This window comes from Arvicola amphibius, chromosome 12 (assembly GCF_903992535.2).
Source record: "Arvicola amphibius chromosome 12, mArvAmp1.2, whole genome shotgun sequence".
Classification (NCBI taxonomy): domain Eukaryota; kingdom Metazoa; phylum Chordata; class Mammalia; order Rodentia; family Cricetidae; genus Arvicola; species Arvicola amphibius.
In genome coordinates, this window is record NC_052058.2 from 123307467 (window position 1) to 123325188 (window position 17722).

Sequence of the window (17722 nt, forward strand, 5' to 3'; positions counted from 1 at the left end):
GAAGCCACTCCAGCGTTACTAACCCTCCCACTGCTGGGTCCAAAAAAGTGGGAAGAGTTGATCTGGGCTTCCAGCTGGGAAAAGGTAGCTCCTCATGATGGGGAGGGCATGGTGGTGGGACCCTGCGGCAGCTCCAGAGCCAGGGATTAGTGAGCAGACAGGAAGTGGGACTAGGAGCTATAAAGCCTCAAGGATCAGCCCCAGCAATCACTTCCTCCATCTCCCTAGCCCCACTACATTTTCTAAAGGACCCACAAACTTCCAAAACAGTGCCACCAACTGGGGGAACCAAGCATTTAACCGCCTGAGCCAGCAGGAGACATGTCACAATCTAACGCATACAGCGCTCAAAGACCCAAAATTTCCCCCCTTTTAGCTTTTCTACTTGCCAGTAGCACCGTACAAAGGAGCATTAACACACAGGAGCATGGAGACCTTACCGGTCGAGAGATAGTACCATGGTAAGAGGAAATACTGTGAGCGGAATGCACTTGCAACCCTTAATAGCCACCACAGCGCACAGCAGACCAGGGGCACTTACCCAACCCTGATGCGTGGCAACTTGGGAGCTGTGACTTCCTTCCCTTCTCAACACTACCAGAGTGTGTCCCATCATAGACCCCGCTAGCCAGGGAAAGGGCTGAGACTGAAGTCTGGTAAAGCTGAACCATATAAATGGCCTCCTGAAGAGGGGGCTGTGTGTAGCTAGCAGATCTCAACCCTGCTAAAGCCAGATGTAAACCCCCAGCAGGACTGACCCCACTCACTGCCGGCTTCTGGTGCCAAGTAAGCCACCTGCCTTTTCTCTGCACCTGGCTCTGCTCCTTTTGGTTTCAGAGAGTCCAGCCAGCCTAGGGCACTGGGATCAAAGAAATGTCAATCATTGAGAGGAGGGAACAATCACAGAGATCTGGAAGCAGATCCTCAGATGTCTGTGAGAGTGAGAAGCAGGCTGGGCCTGCCTGGGAAGATGGTTTCCAGCTGCCCAGGCCCAAAGGGAGCACCACGGGGCACAGCTGTGGCCTCAGCTTTCCAGAGACAGAGGCGTGAAGCTCAGAGCTGGCTCGGCAACCTGACCAGCCATGGGATGCAACTTCAATTAGAGGGGCGGAATGTTGAGAGCCAAGAGTCAAGAGCATCTGTGTCCCCCCAGCCTTCCAGGTTCGTGTTTCTATGGGGTGATACAGAGGAGAGGACAGTGTTACACACTGGGACTCTGACAAGTCACTCTCCTTGGCTGCAGCTTTCCTGAGGAGTATCTGGGGATGGAGTAGATTGTCTGGTGCCTCGTGGGCCAGCATCAATAAAGTCAGCACCTCTTGACAGCCCTTAAGTATGTGGTATAGAAGAGGGGTTCTGTCACTTGTGGGGAGCAGTCTGTGTCACTGAAGGGGACCCCCATACCCGACCCAGTCCCCCCTTGAATTCTGGCTTCAGCTGTCCCCTAGGACCTGCCTTAAGCCCTACTTTATACAGGCTATCTGGAACTTTCCAATCCTTATGTGATTAATGCTGTATATTTTGGGTTCAATATGGATGGCAACTCTCTCCATGGAGTATCCAAGAGACCCTGTCTTGTTCCTGCTGGCACCTTCTTTCTCTTTACCTAAGGTTCAGCTGGGACACATTCTGAGCAGGAGGTGAACTCACATCTTTGTCCCACCTAGTCGCACTTGGGTGACCATGGAAGATGCAGTGTAGTCACTGGTAGCATCTGGGTCACTCTACACCTTGAGGTACCCCTTTGAGTGGAACAGGGCAAAGCCCTGCCACACACCCTCATTCCCCACCTCTCTGCAAGGGACACCCCGAAGCCCAGCTTGGGCTTCCGAGTACCCCTCCCTTAGCTGTGAGTCAGCATCTGTTCTCTGCATGTCACGCTCAGATGACAGGCACGGGGCCACACCTTCCAGTCTTTCACTGAGCCTTGAAATTGCCGCCCACACACATTCTTCCCAGAGGCTGGAAAAGGTGTCAATCTTGTTTATTAGTAAGCTCACAGTCAGGTTCTCGGTGATAGCAAAGGAGAGAGAAGAGGGCGGGAGGGAGCTGCAGGAGGGATTCTCCAGAGCTGGCAGGGACCAACTTAGTAAAGCTGGAAGAAAAGGCAGATGGACCCCTGCAGGCCACCTCCAGAATGGCAGCTGCTCTTTGCACCATTTTGGGGGCCCTTCTGAGGAGGGGCAGGCCATTTGCATTCCCGGTGTGGGGCACAGCTTCAGGGAGGCCGCCACACCCGGTGACTGTGTTTCTCAAGCTGAGTTCAGGGACTGGGTGCAGAGCTTGCCAGGCTCCAGGGAGGAGTCTGGCTGGCTTCTCTCTCCAGACTTTAAAAGAAGGTCCTGTGGGGGAGAGGAAACAGGTAGAGTGGACAAGCGTTATAAATGACCCTCTGTCCCCACGTAGCGGCACACAGCCCTGCCAGTCTTCAGGGGCCCCTCTCAGTTGGGCTCACACCAGCCACAGCACCCAGGAAGCCAGTGAGAAGGCAGAAGGGCTATGGGGATGAGGTGGGATGGGAGCAGCAGGACGAACAGGAGTCACTTGGCAAGAGCAAGAGACAAATGGCCATCAAGAACATGGTAGGCCGGGCCCACTGTCTTGGCACATGAAACACGAGTGGGAGCATGAGCCATATTTTGGGAAAATTGCAACAGAAGCAGCTAACAAGTCCATGCTTGGAGCTGCTCTGCCTTGGGCTTCAGGCCACAATCAATTCCAGCATCACAGCCACAAAACACAGGACACAGATAGAGAAGCATACTCCATGGGGTGCCAGAGAGGATGCAAATCGAGGTGGGAAGGAGATCAATGAGAATGTCCCAACGCAGGGCTTGCAACATGACAGGACACATCACAGGAACCCACCAACCCTGGTTCTTTGGACCAGCTTAAAAGGCTCCGAATGGCCTGACTCTGCTTGAGCAGGGTACAGGGCTCCTGCAGGGTTCTCATGGGAAAGAGCGGCCCCTGTGGGGAGATTCAGTGCCTCCAATGTTGTCCACCCTAGTCCAATAGGTGCCACTCTGCTTCACTAGACTCTGAGTATGACCCAAAGCAGGTCCCAAGGGCTGTGGGCACCAGTGCTCCCAAGTTCCAAGCCAGTGCCCCCAGCTGGGCCTTGTGCACCCTCCTTAAGCTCTCGTGTCCCAGCCACTGGCAGCAGCCCCAAGGGAGACATTTCTGCAGGCTGCCTCCATCTCCCTTCAGATACCAGTCCAAAGAACCTGCCGGGATCATGGGCAACACATGGCATGCAGCATGGGCAGACAGAGCCCTGCAGCTGCCAGCCTAGTCACCGTGGGCTCCAGCCGCAGGAAGAACCCGTGTCTATACACGGCCTCACGGGCTTCAAGCTGCTCTGGGACCAGCTGGGGGCTTTCGGCTGCAGAAGAGGGAAGAGAGGAGCTACACGTGCAGGGCGGAGTGGGAGACAAAAGGCCCAGTTACTGCGGGGCGAGACTCTGCAGGGCCTCTCCCTGTAGTGCTTTCTGCCTCTCCAGTCATGCGCAGGCCCTGGGTTCCAACAGGCACTGCGGATTCTTCAGGGCATGTGGAATGGGGGCTATGCTGGGCAGGAGGGTGGGTCAATGAATGCAAGCTAACACTAGCTACTAAGGCCTGGGACTCTGTCTCTAGCCCAGGGTGTTCTAGGCCCCATGACTGCCAGCAGATGAGTGCACAGGGCATCCCTTTCACTGGGAGAGTCTGGAGGAAGGTGGGCAGAATCCTGGGAGGACAGGGAGTGCTAGGGCAGGATGCCTGTACACACTTACAGCTCATCATCGTACTCCTTGGGGGGACAAACGGCAACCACAAGGTCTATCCAGTCCTGTGGAGAGAAACCATGTGACCACAGCGCACACGGAGGGGTGGGTGATGCATCTGCCTGGTGTTCTGTTCCACTCCTGGGCTTCATAGACCAGGGTCATTTAGAGCACAGTAAATGCTGGGGTTCCTTTCTGGAGGCCCATACCCTAGGAAAGCTCTTCCCCAGAATCAGGGCTACTAGACCCTCACTTGGCACCAAGTTCCCATGTGAGTCTATGGACCAGGGCTAGGCAGTCACTCCAGAATATATGGACTCATAGAGGTGACCCCTCAAAGTCTGGGGTACATCCTAGGAAAGTGTACCACTGACTGGCTACATGTATAACCCTGAGTCATAGCAAACACAGGCTCCTTGGGTCTCAGTCTCTGATCCTGACACTCGGTCCCCTCAATGGCATCATCACCATTGTTAGCTTGCTCATCACTGTCCTCCCTGGCCTTGGGCGCACCCACTGGCAAGTCCTGAAACAGCACTGCCCCTCCCCCCACGCCAAAGCTCCTAAGACTGCACTTTACTGGCCCCACCCCGTGGCCTCCCTCCGGAGCGGAGCATGGCGCTGCTCCTCTGTCCTAGCCCAGCCCTTCAGATCACCACAGATGGTCATCGTGTTACCCACTGGTCTTCTCTTCTCCACATCCTTTCATGTGGGTCCCAGGCCCATCTGGTCAGCTTCCTCGGCACTGAACTTAATACCTCAGGCTCAGCTGCCTGCACACAGTGGCACACATTGTGCATCGCACAACGTGAGTGGGCACCATTTACACTGGTCTGTAGGCGGGCACCCCTCAGACTGTGCAGCGCACCTCCTGGGAGACTTTATGTGGTAGTCCTGATCCGTGTGGCATATCTGCTGAGCACGGAACAGATTACCAGCCCCTCTTCCATCTGCTCTCTGGTCTGGTCACCCCCGACATTCTCTTGACTCCTACTTAGCACACACTTAGAGGAGACCTTGGAGGGTTTTTTTGCGGTGCGGGGGGGAGGGGGTTAGATGGTCATGTCCAGTCTTCTGGACTCTGTGCTACTGACTGTTGGGACTCAAGACTGAGTAAGAAGTGGCAATTCTCAGAGCTGTAGCCTTTCAGGTCCAATCCACTGTCTAGACCTTGGGTACTAGCCCTTGACTGGGCCATTACCATTGTAAGGCCAGGCTTCAGGCACCAGGGTCTGGGCCAGGGAGGGAGGAAGGAGTGGGAGGGGCTCGTTCTTACCCCGCCCTGATTCCAGGCCTTCTGCAGGGCAGCCTCAGCCTCAGCCAGGGTGTAGTCCGTCACAATCTTGCCATTGATGGCCATGATTTCGTCCCCTTTCACAACACCACCTTCAGGAAGAAGCAGATTGGCACCGGGACTACTTGTGACATGTGCTTAATTAAGGACTTTGTGTGGTTCATTACTGTGAGGCAGTGGAAGATTCCCCACCCTGGGCTCTCGGTTCCTCAAGGCCCCTCGCATGGGTGCTCTCTAGGTTCTGCAGAGCCCCTAGACGACAGTGGAGCCCTTAGCATCATAGTCTGCAGCAGGACGGGCCTGCATTTCTGGGGCAGTTCAGAGAGCCGGAGTCATCAAGGAGAGACAAGTCTCTCCAATGCCCTCCATCAGGAACAAGTCCCTTGGAGTCCCTGCAGCTCAGCATTTTTCACAGTGTGACTGCAACCATTCACGCACTCGCTGACGACCCCTCCCATCTCTTCCCAGCTCCACAAGGCAGGACTTTCTCTTCCTGGCTCACCGCTCTCACCTGAGCACTTCTCACAGCACTTAACACAAACAGGGACGCAACAGGGGCACTAAAGCAAAGACCGCAGTTGACTCATGCTGCTGGGATGGCGTGACTTTAGGAAGGGAAGAAGTATAGACTGAACATGTTCCCCACTGCAAGACCTGTCAGGGTTTCAGATATGAAAATACGCACCATGGGTCTGTAAAGAAGCAGATTTACCACACCTCCCTTTTGGACAGAATTCTGGTTGACGTGCACGAAACTCTGGGCTACATGGAAATCCGTCACTTGGGAGTGATGAAGTGTGAAGATCACAGGAATGTGGTGTGTGTCAGTCAGCGAGGTGGCAGACATAGTTTGGACCTTGTGTTCCTGGTATGTCTAAACCTGCGTGCCACCAAACCCCAGACAGCAGACTCCCCTGTGCGGAGGGACTGAGGATAATGACTCTCAGTAAGGCCATAAGGGAACCAGGCAGTAGCACAGGTCCTTCTTCAGTCCTTCCCTGACAGACACAGGTGGGCCAGGCAACAAACTGTCCTTCAGGTTGCACAGAAATGGTCTTGCTGAGCAGAACTGAGATAAAGGCTCTGAGTGGGAAGGCTCCCTGAGGCCAAGGCCATCATTAGCAGGGCTGGAGAGCACCCAGGCAGCCAGGGTGCTTTCCTGGCTTCAGTAACTGCAGAAGCTCAGCTGCCAGCCAGTCTGTTTTAGGCTCTGGTCCTCTACCCCTCCACCCTAACAACTCTGGCCACGGGAGGGTCTTGTTGTAGCCTGAAGGGATCTGGTCCTAGGATTTCCTGTGCTAGCCTAGGACTGAAGGGGCATCTGGACTCTAGAAGCCCCTCCTGCTGTGGCAGAAGCATCAGTAACAATGAGTCTGAGACACAGGGTTTCAAAGGCGAACAGGTGAGTGAGTTGATAGTTTGGAGCAAGAGACAGCCTGGGCCCTGAGTCAATGGTGGGTTCTGGGATTTTGTTTATTTTTTGAAACAAAGTCTTATGTAGCCCAGGCTGGCCTCAAACTCACTATGTTGCCTTGAACTTCTGATCCACATGCTCCCAGCTCCCAAGTGCTGGGATTACAGGCATGTGCCACAATCCTGATTTATACAGTGCTGGGGATGGAACTCAGGACTACACGCATGCTAGGCAAACACTACCAGCTGTGCTACACCTCAGCCCCAGCAGAGCGTGGTGTTGTTAAAAGGGAAGAAAGACATTGGAGAGTCAGTGTGTATGAGGGAGTGTTGGGATGTCTTTGGCTCTGTGGAGGGCTAAGCTGGGGAAGACCTCCCTAGAGGCACAACTTATACTGGGCACTGAACCAAATGGTCAGCTTGTCTACGTCTTTTTCTGGCTGGGAATCCTTGAAGAAGTGGCTTGATCTCAACATGCCACAGTTGTAAAATTAAAATCACTGTGGTGCATACCTAGGGGTTGTGAATGGATTCAGTGAGTAAATGTCATGGAATTCTTAGGCCCAGGTCTGTGGACCAGGTCCTTAACTAGTGCCTGATGTGTGCCTCATTCCTCAGACCCCTCCTCGGCCAGGATGCGTCTCCTGCTCTCTGTATGTGCTTTTCTCCTTCACAGGCTGTGGCACTCAGCTCTGTAGGCTCCACTGCACCCCATACCCCTGAGTTCTCACGGCTTCTGCCCCACCATCATTCCCCAGCAGTCCTTGGTTGATGATCCTGCTACTGTAAGAAGCTGTGATTCTGAGCCCATTTTTGCCACTAGCCTTGGAGTCCCTAGAGGGCCGGGTAGCACCTGGGCATTACCACCTCAGGTCCTGGCACCATGGCACTCAGGCAGTGTCTGAGACTAGCTAGATGGTTTGCTGGATGGGCCTGACATTCTTGAATAAGGGTAAGGCCATCTGAAGCCAGGAGACGTCTGCTCCTCTGGGGCATCTGGTCTAGCCCCACACCATCCCTCAAATAGGCAAAGTCGCTCCATACTCACCATGCCGTTCAGCAGCTCCCCCTTCATAAACAGCAGAGACGACCACCTTCCCCACAGGGGAGTCCACTCCACCCTCCAGGGCCAAGTCCAAAGACCCCTCCTGGGTGGAGGAAAGCGGGTCTTAGTTGACCATACAGACAGCAGCCCGTGAAGCACCAGGAAGTCTCCCGCAGGGTTACAGAGTGTAGGAGGCATGGACCATGCAGTACAGAGGCCACGGCAGAACCAGAGCAAAAAGCAGGCCTGGGTTGAGTATGTCTCCCCACAAGGAGTAGGGAGAGTCACCAAGATGGCAAGGGTAGAGAAGGTTGGTGACCAGCCTACATTCCGTGACCAGGTACCTTTTTGATGCGCAGAAGCCGGACGTCCTTCCCTGCAATCTGCTCTGGTGAGAACTGGAGGCAAAAACCAGGATGGGGACAGCTGTGAGCTTGCTGAAGGGTGTGAGTACCCGGGCCTTGATTGACGGCAAACACACACACATGCGCACACACATGCACTCGCAGCCACAAGACCCAGCCCCACTGTTCTAGGCTTACTAGGGTGATGGAAGAAAGAGCCTTGTGAACACATGGAAGGTGCCTGGCAAAAAGCTAATGCTCGCTCAGCAAGTGTAGCTGCTATGATAACTCCATACCACGTGTACACATGTGTTTATGTATACTTGCATACATGCAACACATTCTTGTACATGTATTACACACATGCATGTGCATTTGTATACATATATGCGCAGCACACATACCACGGTTCTCACTGAAAGGCTGTCTAAATGGAGCCTTTGCAGGAAAGGGCATCTGGGGCACTGTTGGGACTCTTTGTATGCCCCATGGTTCAGAATAAAGCTCCAGTTCCTCTCACTTGGGGGACTGTTTTCCCTGAGCTGGAGAGCTCCCTCTTACCATGGAGTAGGGGTCAAAGCCTTCTTCATATTTTCTGAAATCCTGGAAGTAAAAGAGGGCTTTAGGATGGAGAGGAGAGGCAACGGAGGCACACTACAAATGCAAGCTCAGACAGGCAAGGGAGAGGACAAGCGGGCCAGATTCCAGGGAGCAGAAGTGAGCAGGGGATGAGGAGTAGCTGTGGTCAGGGTGGGGGCAGAGGGAGAAGGCTGGCAGTGACAACAGAGGAGCACCCGCTTAGGGGCCAGCAGGAAACTGCAGGAAGCATTTGGAAGAGCATGGCCCTGTCTCTGCTCTATAATAGGTGGCCAGCCGTGGCTTCAGGGACACCACTGGGATCTGGACATCTGGACCTTGCCTCACAGAAAGTCTCACACTCTGAAGGCCTTTGGGGCCCAGGCTGGCCTTCTCCGTTCACTGGAGGATGTGACCAGGCCATACGTGTGAAGCCATGCTTCTCCACCCAGTGCTCTGACCTCAGAGAGGTCAAGGAGGAGGCTGCTTGGCCAGGGCCTGGGGAAGGCAAGTGGCACTCTATAAGGGGAGAAGATAGGCCGTGGTGAGATTGGGGGCAGATCTGGAGGAAAGAGGCCTCCCTCCCCAAGGGAGATGAAAGGGATACACAGCTCCGGGGCCCTGGCTCAGTGGGCCTGCTGTGGTGAAATGGGCAGGAATCAGAAACAACATGCTGAGAATCCAGAGCAAGTGGGCCAGGAGTCACAAACAGCAAGCCAAGTGAGGGCGACCACAAAAAGCCACAGTCAGTCCCTACTGGAAAGGTGGGTACACAGTTTCCTAGGCCTCGCCAAGTCCCATGAGCAGGCCAGAGATCCTGCCCCTCCCACATTGCAGCTACGGAACTCTGGGCACAAGATGAGAGCCCAACTTCAGCAGATGGGTCCCTGGATGTCTGCCTGCACCCTTTTCCCCTGGCCTTTTATTTTCCAGGCTGAATCCCAATGAGACTTTGTATCTGTCTGGCCAGTCTCTGTATGTCAGACAGCACACAGAACAAGGGACACAGCTCATCTAAGCACTAGATAGGTTACTAGGCAGAATCTGGGACCCGCGCCCTTGCCGCCAAGAGAGGCCCCAACTATTCTGGGCTGTTCCTTCAGGAACGTTGGGCCATGCTGTTCATACCCCCCCACCCCCGCTGTGGGACTCTGAGCACTGTGCTTAGATCTTGTGTGAATTCTGAGATTTACAAACATTACTGCTGGTTTGCCTTAAGAGAGCTACACCCTTGGTTCCGCAGATGGAGAAACTGAGGCCAGAGAGGTGACAACGATGCCTAAGGTCACAAGACAGAGGAGAAGGTCAAGGGTTTAACTGCAGGCTTGAAGCCTCTTGCCCGAGTTGCTGTCTTTGTCCTTTTGAGGGTTGTTTGTGTCTCTAGCTACCTGCCCTGCAGTGCCTACCGGGCAAGGGAAGTGCTTTGAGATGCAGGTGACGTAATGGAGTAGATCACTACACAATGTCCTGGTCTAAATCCAGGTTCTGACACCAGTAGGGACACTCCCTGCTTCTGCTTCATGTCTGTGGCACGGGGAAGACAATAACGCTCCTCCATCCCCAGATGCTGTGAAGACTGAGTTAAGACACTGGGTGAATTTAGAACTAGAGCTTGGCACAGCACGGCTCACCTTCTAAGGATTAGCTGTCCACTGTCCATCACGGGTCCCTGGGCTGTCAGCAGTCGCCTACGGACACTCTGCCTATGACCCCTCCCCCACCACTTCTATTCTCTGCCTATCAAATAAGCTGCTGAGTGGGGGAGTAGGAAAAACTGATTTGGGGATCTCTTTCATTGGTGGTGAGACTGTCAATCCAGTAGGTGGTTGTGGATGGAAGTCCCAGGATGTAGGGTAGCTAAATGGCTATCCTGCCTCACCCAACTCAGATGCCAGCAAAGACTGCCAAGACCATGTGGACCCCAGACAAACTGAGGAGCCAAGCTGCCACCATCTCCTGTGGCTCAGGAAAACTGCAATCTGCTAGGAACAAGGGCAGGCTAAAGGAGCAAGGAGGGATCCAGCTGGCCCACTCCCACCCCTTTCGCTTCTCCTAATCTTGGCCTTCAGGGTCCCCTTTGTCCCACTTTCTCTTTGGCGCACTATGGAGTAAGGATGGTATTCCTGCTGGTAGCCTTCGATTGTCAGAGCTTAACTTTGAAAAGCCAGGGGTCCCCTTTGCTGGGGGTGAGGGGTAAAGACACAGTGCTGGCCTGAGGCTTCCCAGCAGGTGGTACTTGGGGAACCTTGAAACTTCCAGACACTGGAGTGGAGAAGGAGGAGTCAGGCGCAGAGAGACAGTGGAGGAGGACCAAACACACAGGACTACCATGGGTGTCATTTTACTTGTCTGAATGCTGTCTGATACACCACCATTCTCTTCAGCATCTCCTGCGGCTGCCAAGAATAAAGTTCCCCACAGCATGTTAAAAATAGGTATCATCTGCCCCCTGGTGCCAGGCCCTGGGGCTGCCAGCCTGAGGCTACCTTGCCACCCACCCCCCAATAGACTTAGGTTAGGGGAGCGCGCCAGGCCTCCCGTGCAGCAGCTGCTGGGAAGGGGAGCAGACGCCACTCATTATGAACCAGAGAAGACAAGTGGACTCAGCAGGCTGGTCCAGAGCATGACCTTTGCCCTTTGAAGGAGCCGACGAGACAGCTAAAGCTCAAAATTAGAGCTGCAGTGCTCCATCCTGACATTTGGGTAGGGTTTCCTTGAAGGGAATAAGGTTCTGCCATGACTGTGTCCCACTGTGGGAGGGCAGTCAGAGGTTGGATCCCTGTGGGGTGTCTGCGAACCCCAGCTCCCTTAGCTGTGGGGAACGGACCTGATCCTAGGGAAGACTCAGAAGTGAAACGGGGACAACACCGGATCTGCTTTGGTCATTTTCCCCGCGGAGGGTGCCTCACGCCTGGCCAGACCCAACACAATCCCTCAGGCTCTGGTAGTAAGGGTAAGATCAGGGCTCTGGAATTCCAGAGATGTGTCATGGACAAACATCACCTCCCCACACAGCTTCCTCAGCTGTGAACAGGCATGATGGGAGCCATCTTCCGAGGTCACACTGAGCCCAACACATGGCAGTCACTCTTTGGTATTAACACCTTGATTTGTATTCACTTTGGCTTGTGTGCATACACATATATGTGCATGTACACATGTATGCACATGCATGTACACGTATGTGGGGGCCAAAGGACAACCTCAGGTGTCATCATTCTGCAGGTGCTACCAACCTTATCTTTTGAGACAGGTCTCTCAGTGACCTGGAACTCACAAATTAGGTTAGGCTGGCCCACCAGCAAGCAAGCCCCAACAACCCGCCTGCCTCTGTCTCCGCTGTACTGGGATTATGTCACTATGCCCAATTTTGTAAAAAATGTGGGTCCTGGAGTTTGAACTCAGGTCCTTGTGCTCACACAGCAAACACTCAAGCAGCTGAGCCATCCCCCAGACTCAACACCGTCATCTGTAGGTGGAGCTTCAGCCTATGCAGTCAGTCAGATAACGGGGAATTCTACTGGGTAGGTCTATGTGGATTCATGCAGTCAGATAACGGGAATTCTACTGGGTAGGTCTATGTGGATTCGTCTTCTGAGAAATGTAAGGTGACAAGATGACACCTGATCTGACCTTGTGTAGTGCCCTACTTCCCCTCTGAAGGTGTGAGAACCCAGGCGACAGAAGCCTGGCTTGCTGTTCTAGAAACGCCCCAGAGGGGACAAGGGGCTTACCAGGACCTCGGACTTCACAGCTGGCCTGTAGATGAAGCTGGGCTCCTGGTGGACCATGACAGGTTTGGAGATGGTGGACACGCCAGGGCCTTTTGGAGGCTGTGGGCTCGGGCAAAATGTCTACAAGGGTTAGTTTAAGAGAAACCCATGTAATGTCTTGGTAAATGTGGTCAGGGATAGCCGTGGTACTTCTACAAACATGCAAATCACTCCATGCACAGAGCCAGCCCGATTCAGCTGTCCTGACTGAGGTCTTGGGTAGGCTCTTTTCACAATCAGAACTCCACTGCCTCAGTGTGGCTGAGCAGCTCTGAGTGCCAGCCACTGTCTTTCAGAGGGCACATTTTCAAGTTCCCTCATCTTAGTCACCTAATGTCTCCTTCCTTAAAAGGCTCTCTCCTCTGGCAGTATTCATGTCCCTGTGGGGTGACATGAGGCATCTGGGGTTCCCAGTGACTAGGCAGTGTCCAGAAGCCCTGGGGTGAGGATAGGTCCAAGACCAGACCATTCTGGAGCTGACAATACTTGTTCTAACCACATGATCACTCGGTAAAAATATCTCTTATCATGGCACAGCCCTGCCCCAAACCCTTTGACGAGTCCCCAGAGAGTGCCAACACCCCATGGCCTGACTCCCAAAGCCTTCTTTTCTTGTCTTCCCACCATCCCCTTCCCAGGCTCCTCACACTGGCCAACTTCAGCCTCTAAGACATCACGGTCTGCCACCTCGAAGCCATTGTTCCGCTTTGCCAGGTCAGGTTGTAACTTGAAAATTGTTGCTCCTCCCCTTTCCCACACTCCCCCCACCCCCAGACACCTGTGGGTACCCTCCCGTTACTCTGATTCCTACTAGGCTGACTATCTTGGGCAGGGACTACGGCTGCCAGTCTAGGGGTAGGTCCCAGTGCCTAGGAGAGTGTCTAGCCTATGGTAGGTACTTCACAAGTATGTGCTGGCTGAGTATATGAACAACTGGACAATATGGGGCATACCACGCGGTGCCTGGTCATACACAAAGGGTTCTGAAACCTTCCTCAGGCAGGTGCTGCGATGCCAGGCACACACAGTGAGGCCTGCTAACTGCAGGATAACCATGCAAACATGCTGCCATCCACACACTGCAAACTTGTAAGGGGCACACAGGTGGAGGACCGGGTAGAAGAGATGAAGGCCAGCGTAACAGAAGAGTGGAAGTCAGCTCTGCATTTTCTGTCACTTGAGATATTTTTGGTCCAGTCCTTTAAGGGTCATTGCTTGGGGACCTTAAGCTACCCTTTTCTCTGAGCAGTGGAGAGTTAGACAGTGGAACCTGTCTTGAATCTTACACAGTGTTTGCTGAGAGGCTGTCCCATGTACAGTTTTGTTCTAAATCACTCCATTCTTTCTTACTTGGACTAGGAACTCCTAACAGCAATACTTATTGTCTCTTGAGTACCTGCCACTCTTTTAAGTATTAACTCAGAATGAATTGGACAGGGTGGTAATGCTGCTCACCAAGCCTTCTTGGTGCGCACAAAACCCTAGGATCAATTCCCCAGCAGGTAGGTGCCACATGCCTGCAAACCCAGCACTCAAGAGGCAGAAGCAGACATAATAGCGGTTTAAGGTCATCTTTGGCTACTTAATGAGTTCAAGGCCAGTCTGGGTAACATGAAAGCCTGCTTATTTTTATGGTTATTTGTGGGAGTTTTTGTTTTGTTTTGGCATCTCACTCTGTAGACCAGGCTGTTGTAAAATTTATGTGTACTTCAAGTTGTCCTCAAATTCAGTGGGCCTCCTGTCTCAGTCTCTGGAGTGTTGAGAGTAGCTCTGACCCATCATGCACTAACTTGTCTGGTTCTCACAGTAAATGGGTGCCACTTGCATTTCTATTTTACAGACCAGGATGTCCAGGCTCACATATAAGGAGTAACAGGTGCCCAAAGTCATTTAGCTAGGGAATGACAGAACACGATTCCAGAGTACAAGGTCTGACTCATTATGTCCCTCCTGCTATCATTACATTTCTTGCTGCTCTGATGACCTTCCTCTGCCCCCTACTGTACTGTATCCCTCAAGGCTCAGCTCTAAGCCCCAACAAGGCAGAAGTATCTGCAGATGGAGACTTGGCTGTGCTAGCTTAGAGAAGAGCCCTGTATCTGTATTGTTCTCCCTTCAGGTGGCAAATTCCTGGAAGGTAGGTGTGCCAGCCTCATGGGACCTTCTTCAGCTCTACCCTTATCTACTTCTTATACCAAGAGGTGCAAGGCATGAGCCCAGTGCCTTATCTCAGAGTCAGACTTGTTGAGGAAAAGCTACTGCCCACTCTATGGTCACTTACAGAGACAGATGGGACCTTCTTGCCAGGCTAACACAGTCTCTTAAACCTGATGGCTGGTTTGGCTCTGGAGAGAAGTTCCTGGAGTGAGGAAACATCTCTCTCTGTCTGAGCTACAGGAACCAAGTCCCCACTAGAGGGCCACAGGATTCCAGTCCCTCTGTGACCCTCCAGCCGGGAACTGTCAGCCACATCAGGAACCTGGCATGGCCAAATTCCCTGGATGATTGGAGTTGCTGAATCCACTCTCCCTTCAGGAATGAGTAGGAGGCTGATGAAAGCCGTTGGTGGGGTGCTGCCGACCATCTCTAACACCTCACCCCCAGTGGACAGGAACCCCACAGCTGAGTCACGAGCCTGGCCATGAGCTTCTAGGATCAAAGTCTCACATGGCCCTCAGGGACTGACTCTTCCAAAGCAGCCTTTGGCTAAAGATCAATCGATGGGAAATATGTCTTTCTGAAAATACCATCGCTCAGTCTCTCAACGTCCAAGAAAAACATTTCTCATCTTTTAATAGTAAATTTGAGAATTTCTAAGAACCTTTAAACTTCAATGTTTCTTGGGTGGTGGCCAGAGTGTCTGGGTATTACATACCACGTCAGCATGGCTGGCTAGTGCTATGGAAAAGAGCACAATAATGTCCTGTGATGGCCCTGCATCGCCATCCTCTGACTATCAGAACTAGGCACTCCCCCGAAGTTTCCCCCATGTCTCCTTTCTCCAGTTAAATCAGGGGTTCACTTCCCACTTATGAGACTTTCTCAGTTACTATGACGACACAGTTGGCTGTTCATTCACACAACCAGAAAGGTCCACACTGCAGGTCACCAGCCTTCACTAGCCCAGGAGCTAAGAGGACAACGAGACTGACCCAACCCATTGTTGCTCATTTCGCGGTCACAGCAATTCACCATGAAAACACAAGACTTCAAAACCAGCAAAAAGCACATCCATGCAGGACAGGACATCACACCTGGGAAGAGGCAGAGATGATGTTTCCTCCTGTCTCCACTCACTGGAGCAGTGGAGGGCAGAGGAAACAGCACCTGCACCCCACTTTGTTTGCAAACGCAGCATGCAGAATAAATAAGCGGTACCTTTGGGGTATGTGGGAAGCTCCGCTCAGGGGTAGGGGAGCTGGTGGGTTTCTCACTGTGGGTATTTGCCTCCCAGTCATCGGCTGGATGGCCTGGGTCCCCAGTGCGGAAGGGGTGGTTGCCTAGGGCCTCTTCAAGGGCTGAGGGCAGTGGGCGGGTAGGAGTGAGGTCTTGCGTGGGAATGGATGGAGGGGGAGGAATGGGAATCGGGGGCGGAGTGCGCTGCACCCAAGGTGAGGATGCGGCACTCATGTGACCTGATGAAGGAAGTACGGGAGGGGCAGGGACCTTGGAAGGTGGGCTGATGGATGGAGGGTGGGGCATCACGGGCAATGCCGAGGGAGTCTTGGGGGGATAGTAGAACATGTCCAGGGGGATGTCATCCAGGTCAGTGGTGTGGAGGTGGAGCCCACCGGCGAAGCGTCTCAAGGGTGGGGCCAGAGGAGACACAGAAGGTGGGGGAGGTGGGGGCCCTGTGGTCATCTGGGGGTGGAGAAGTCCTGTCGTTATCTATTCCACAACATGTCAACAATGTTCTTCTCTGTTTCTTTTACTGCTGGAGCCCCAGCACTCAGACCAGAACCATGGGTGCTGCCACCCAGCTAACCAGCCAAGGAGAGGCCCCAGCTGTGCCACCTGGGCACGATCAGTGTACCGTCTAGGGTAGGACACACGTGAACATGATCAGACAGTCTACCCTCTAGGGCAGGACACGCGTGAACATGATCAGACAGTCTACCCTCTAGAGCAGGACACACGTGAACACTTAGGGGGAGCCGCTCAAGCAGGTACTACAGCAGGGACAGCAGGCCCTGTGGGGACTGTCTCAGGGCAGAAGGGATTTGTGGGCACCCAGAAGATAAATTCATAAATACAGACATGTCTCCCCTCCCCAAGGCAGGACATGGTGAGAACTATCAGGGCTGGGCTGTAGACAATGAGCTGCATACTGGTGTGGCTGGCAGTGATGACCAACGGCCATTACGCCTCTTGCTGCGCTCAGGGTGCACTGTTCTATAGCGGTCAGGGAGGTCCAGGTGAAAGAAGGTTCTGTTACCTCAGCAATCTCATTCTCGGAAGAGGAAATCTGCTGGAGGCGGGTCTGACAGAGCCTCTCCACCCAATACTGAGTCTTTTCCGATTCCTCAAGGTCTTCCCGCTCAGTCTCAGATACCTAAGACCCAGGACCCGTGTCCAAAGAAGAGGACAAAGAGCAAGCTGAATCAGATAGGCAGCAACACACAGAGGCGTGGCTCTAACCCTTCATTACAGGCTGGCATGCCAGCATCTAGACAAAAAAAAAAAAAAAACCCAGCATTTAGACAAAAAATCCACCTGGGCCCGAGAACAAAAGTTAGGAGGTAGAGGCTGGGATGTCAGGGTGACAGCAAACCCTTTAGGGACTCAGGCATTGCCTGATGGTGCTGGCTCCCAAGAGCCACAAAACTCTGGGGCTCTTGGAGTTCCTTCGTGGCCTCTTCGCCCCTAATATGGATTTAAGTTTACTCTTGCTTCCCTGCAGGGCTGCCCTGTCCTCAGAAATGCAAGTTCAATCTTATTCTTCATTTTGAAGCTAATCTATTCTTAGTGCCAGACCTAATACACTTCACATTTCCCAGGACTTCTCTGGTTTTATAATCTAATCAGCCTGGCACTGTGATTCATGGGAGCATTAAAGAGAAGCAGAAAGAATATTGCCTGCAGCCAGGAAGCTCAGGCCAACCACCTCACTCAAGACAGAAACCTCTCATGCTGGAAGAGTACTATTGGCCTGGTTAGTCTTAGGAATATTCCCAGGTTATAGAGGTCTAGCTTCAGACACAGAGACAGAGTTAGCAGCCTCCGATTCTAAGCCTGATTTTCTGGTGATAGTTTCAGTCTCGACATCTACATTAAATGTTGGACGCATATACCGAGCTTGGTGAGACTTGGTAATGAGAGCGGACTGAATAAGGCAGGTGAGTGGAAGGTGAACCAGCCTTTCAAAAGAGGCAGAGGGGTTAATCTCAGCTAGACTCTGAGCCAGAAGATCAGCTCTAAGGAGAAGAGGCCTTTTCATAGAATTACACCTTGGAGGGATAAAGTAAAGGGGGCAGACTTATGTGTTAGTGACAAGCCTGAGACTTGTCTGG

General features: G+C 53.0%; 1 protein-coding gene across 1 annotated transcript in view; it reads right to left on the reverse strand.

Annotated features, from left to right (window-relative positions):
- Window positions 1-2263: 2263 nt before the first annotated feature.
- Window positions 2264-17722, reverse strand: part of Ush1c (USH1 protein network component harmonin) — a 44667-nt gene continuing 29208 nt past the window's right edge. The window contains 12 exon segments of the mRNA XM_038313954.1: window positions 2264-2302; window positions 2304-2342; window positions 3300-3408; window positions 3777-3832; window positions 5044-5153; window positions 7523-7622; window positions 7864-7917; window positions 8425-8466; window positions 10785-10835; window positions 12174-12293; window positions 15591-16073; window positions 16648-16764. Coding sequence (XP_038169882.1) covers window positions 2264-2302; window positions 2304-2342; window positions 3300-3408; window positions 3777-3832; window positions 5044-5153; window positions 7523-7622; window positions 7864-7917; window positions 8425-8466; window positions 10785-10835; window positions 12174-12293; window positions 15591-16073; window positions 16648-16764 — 1320 coding nt within the window.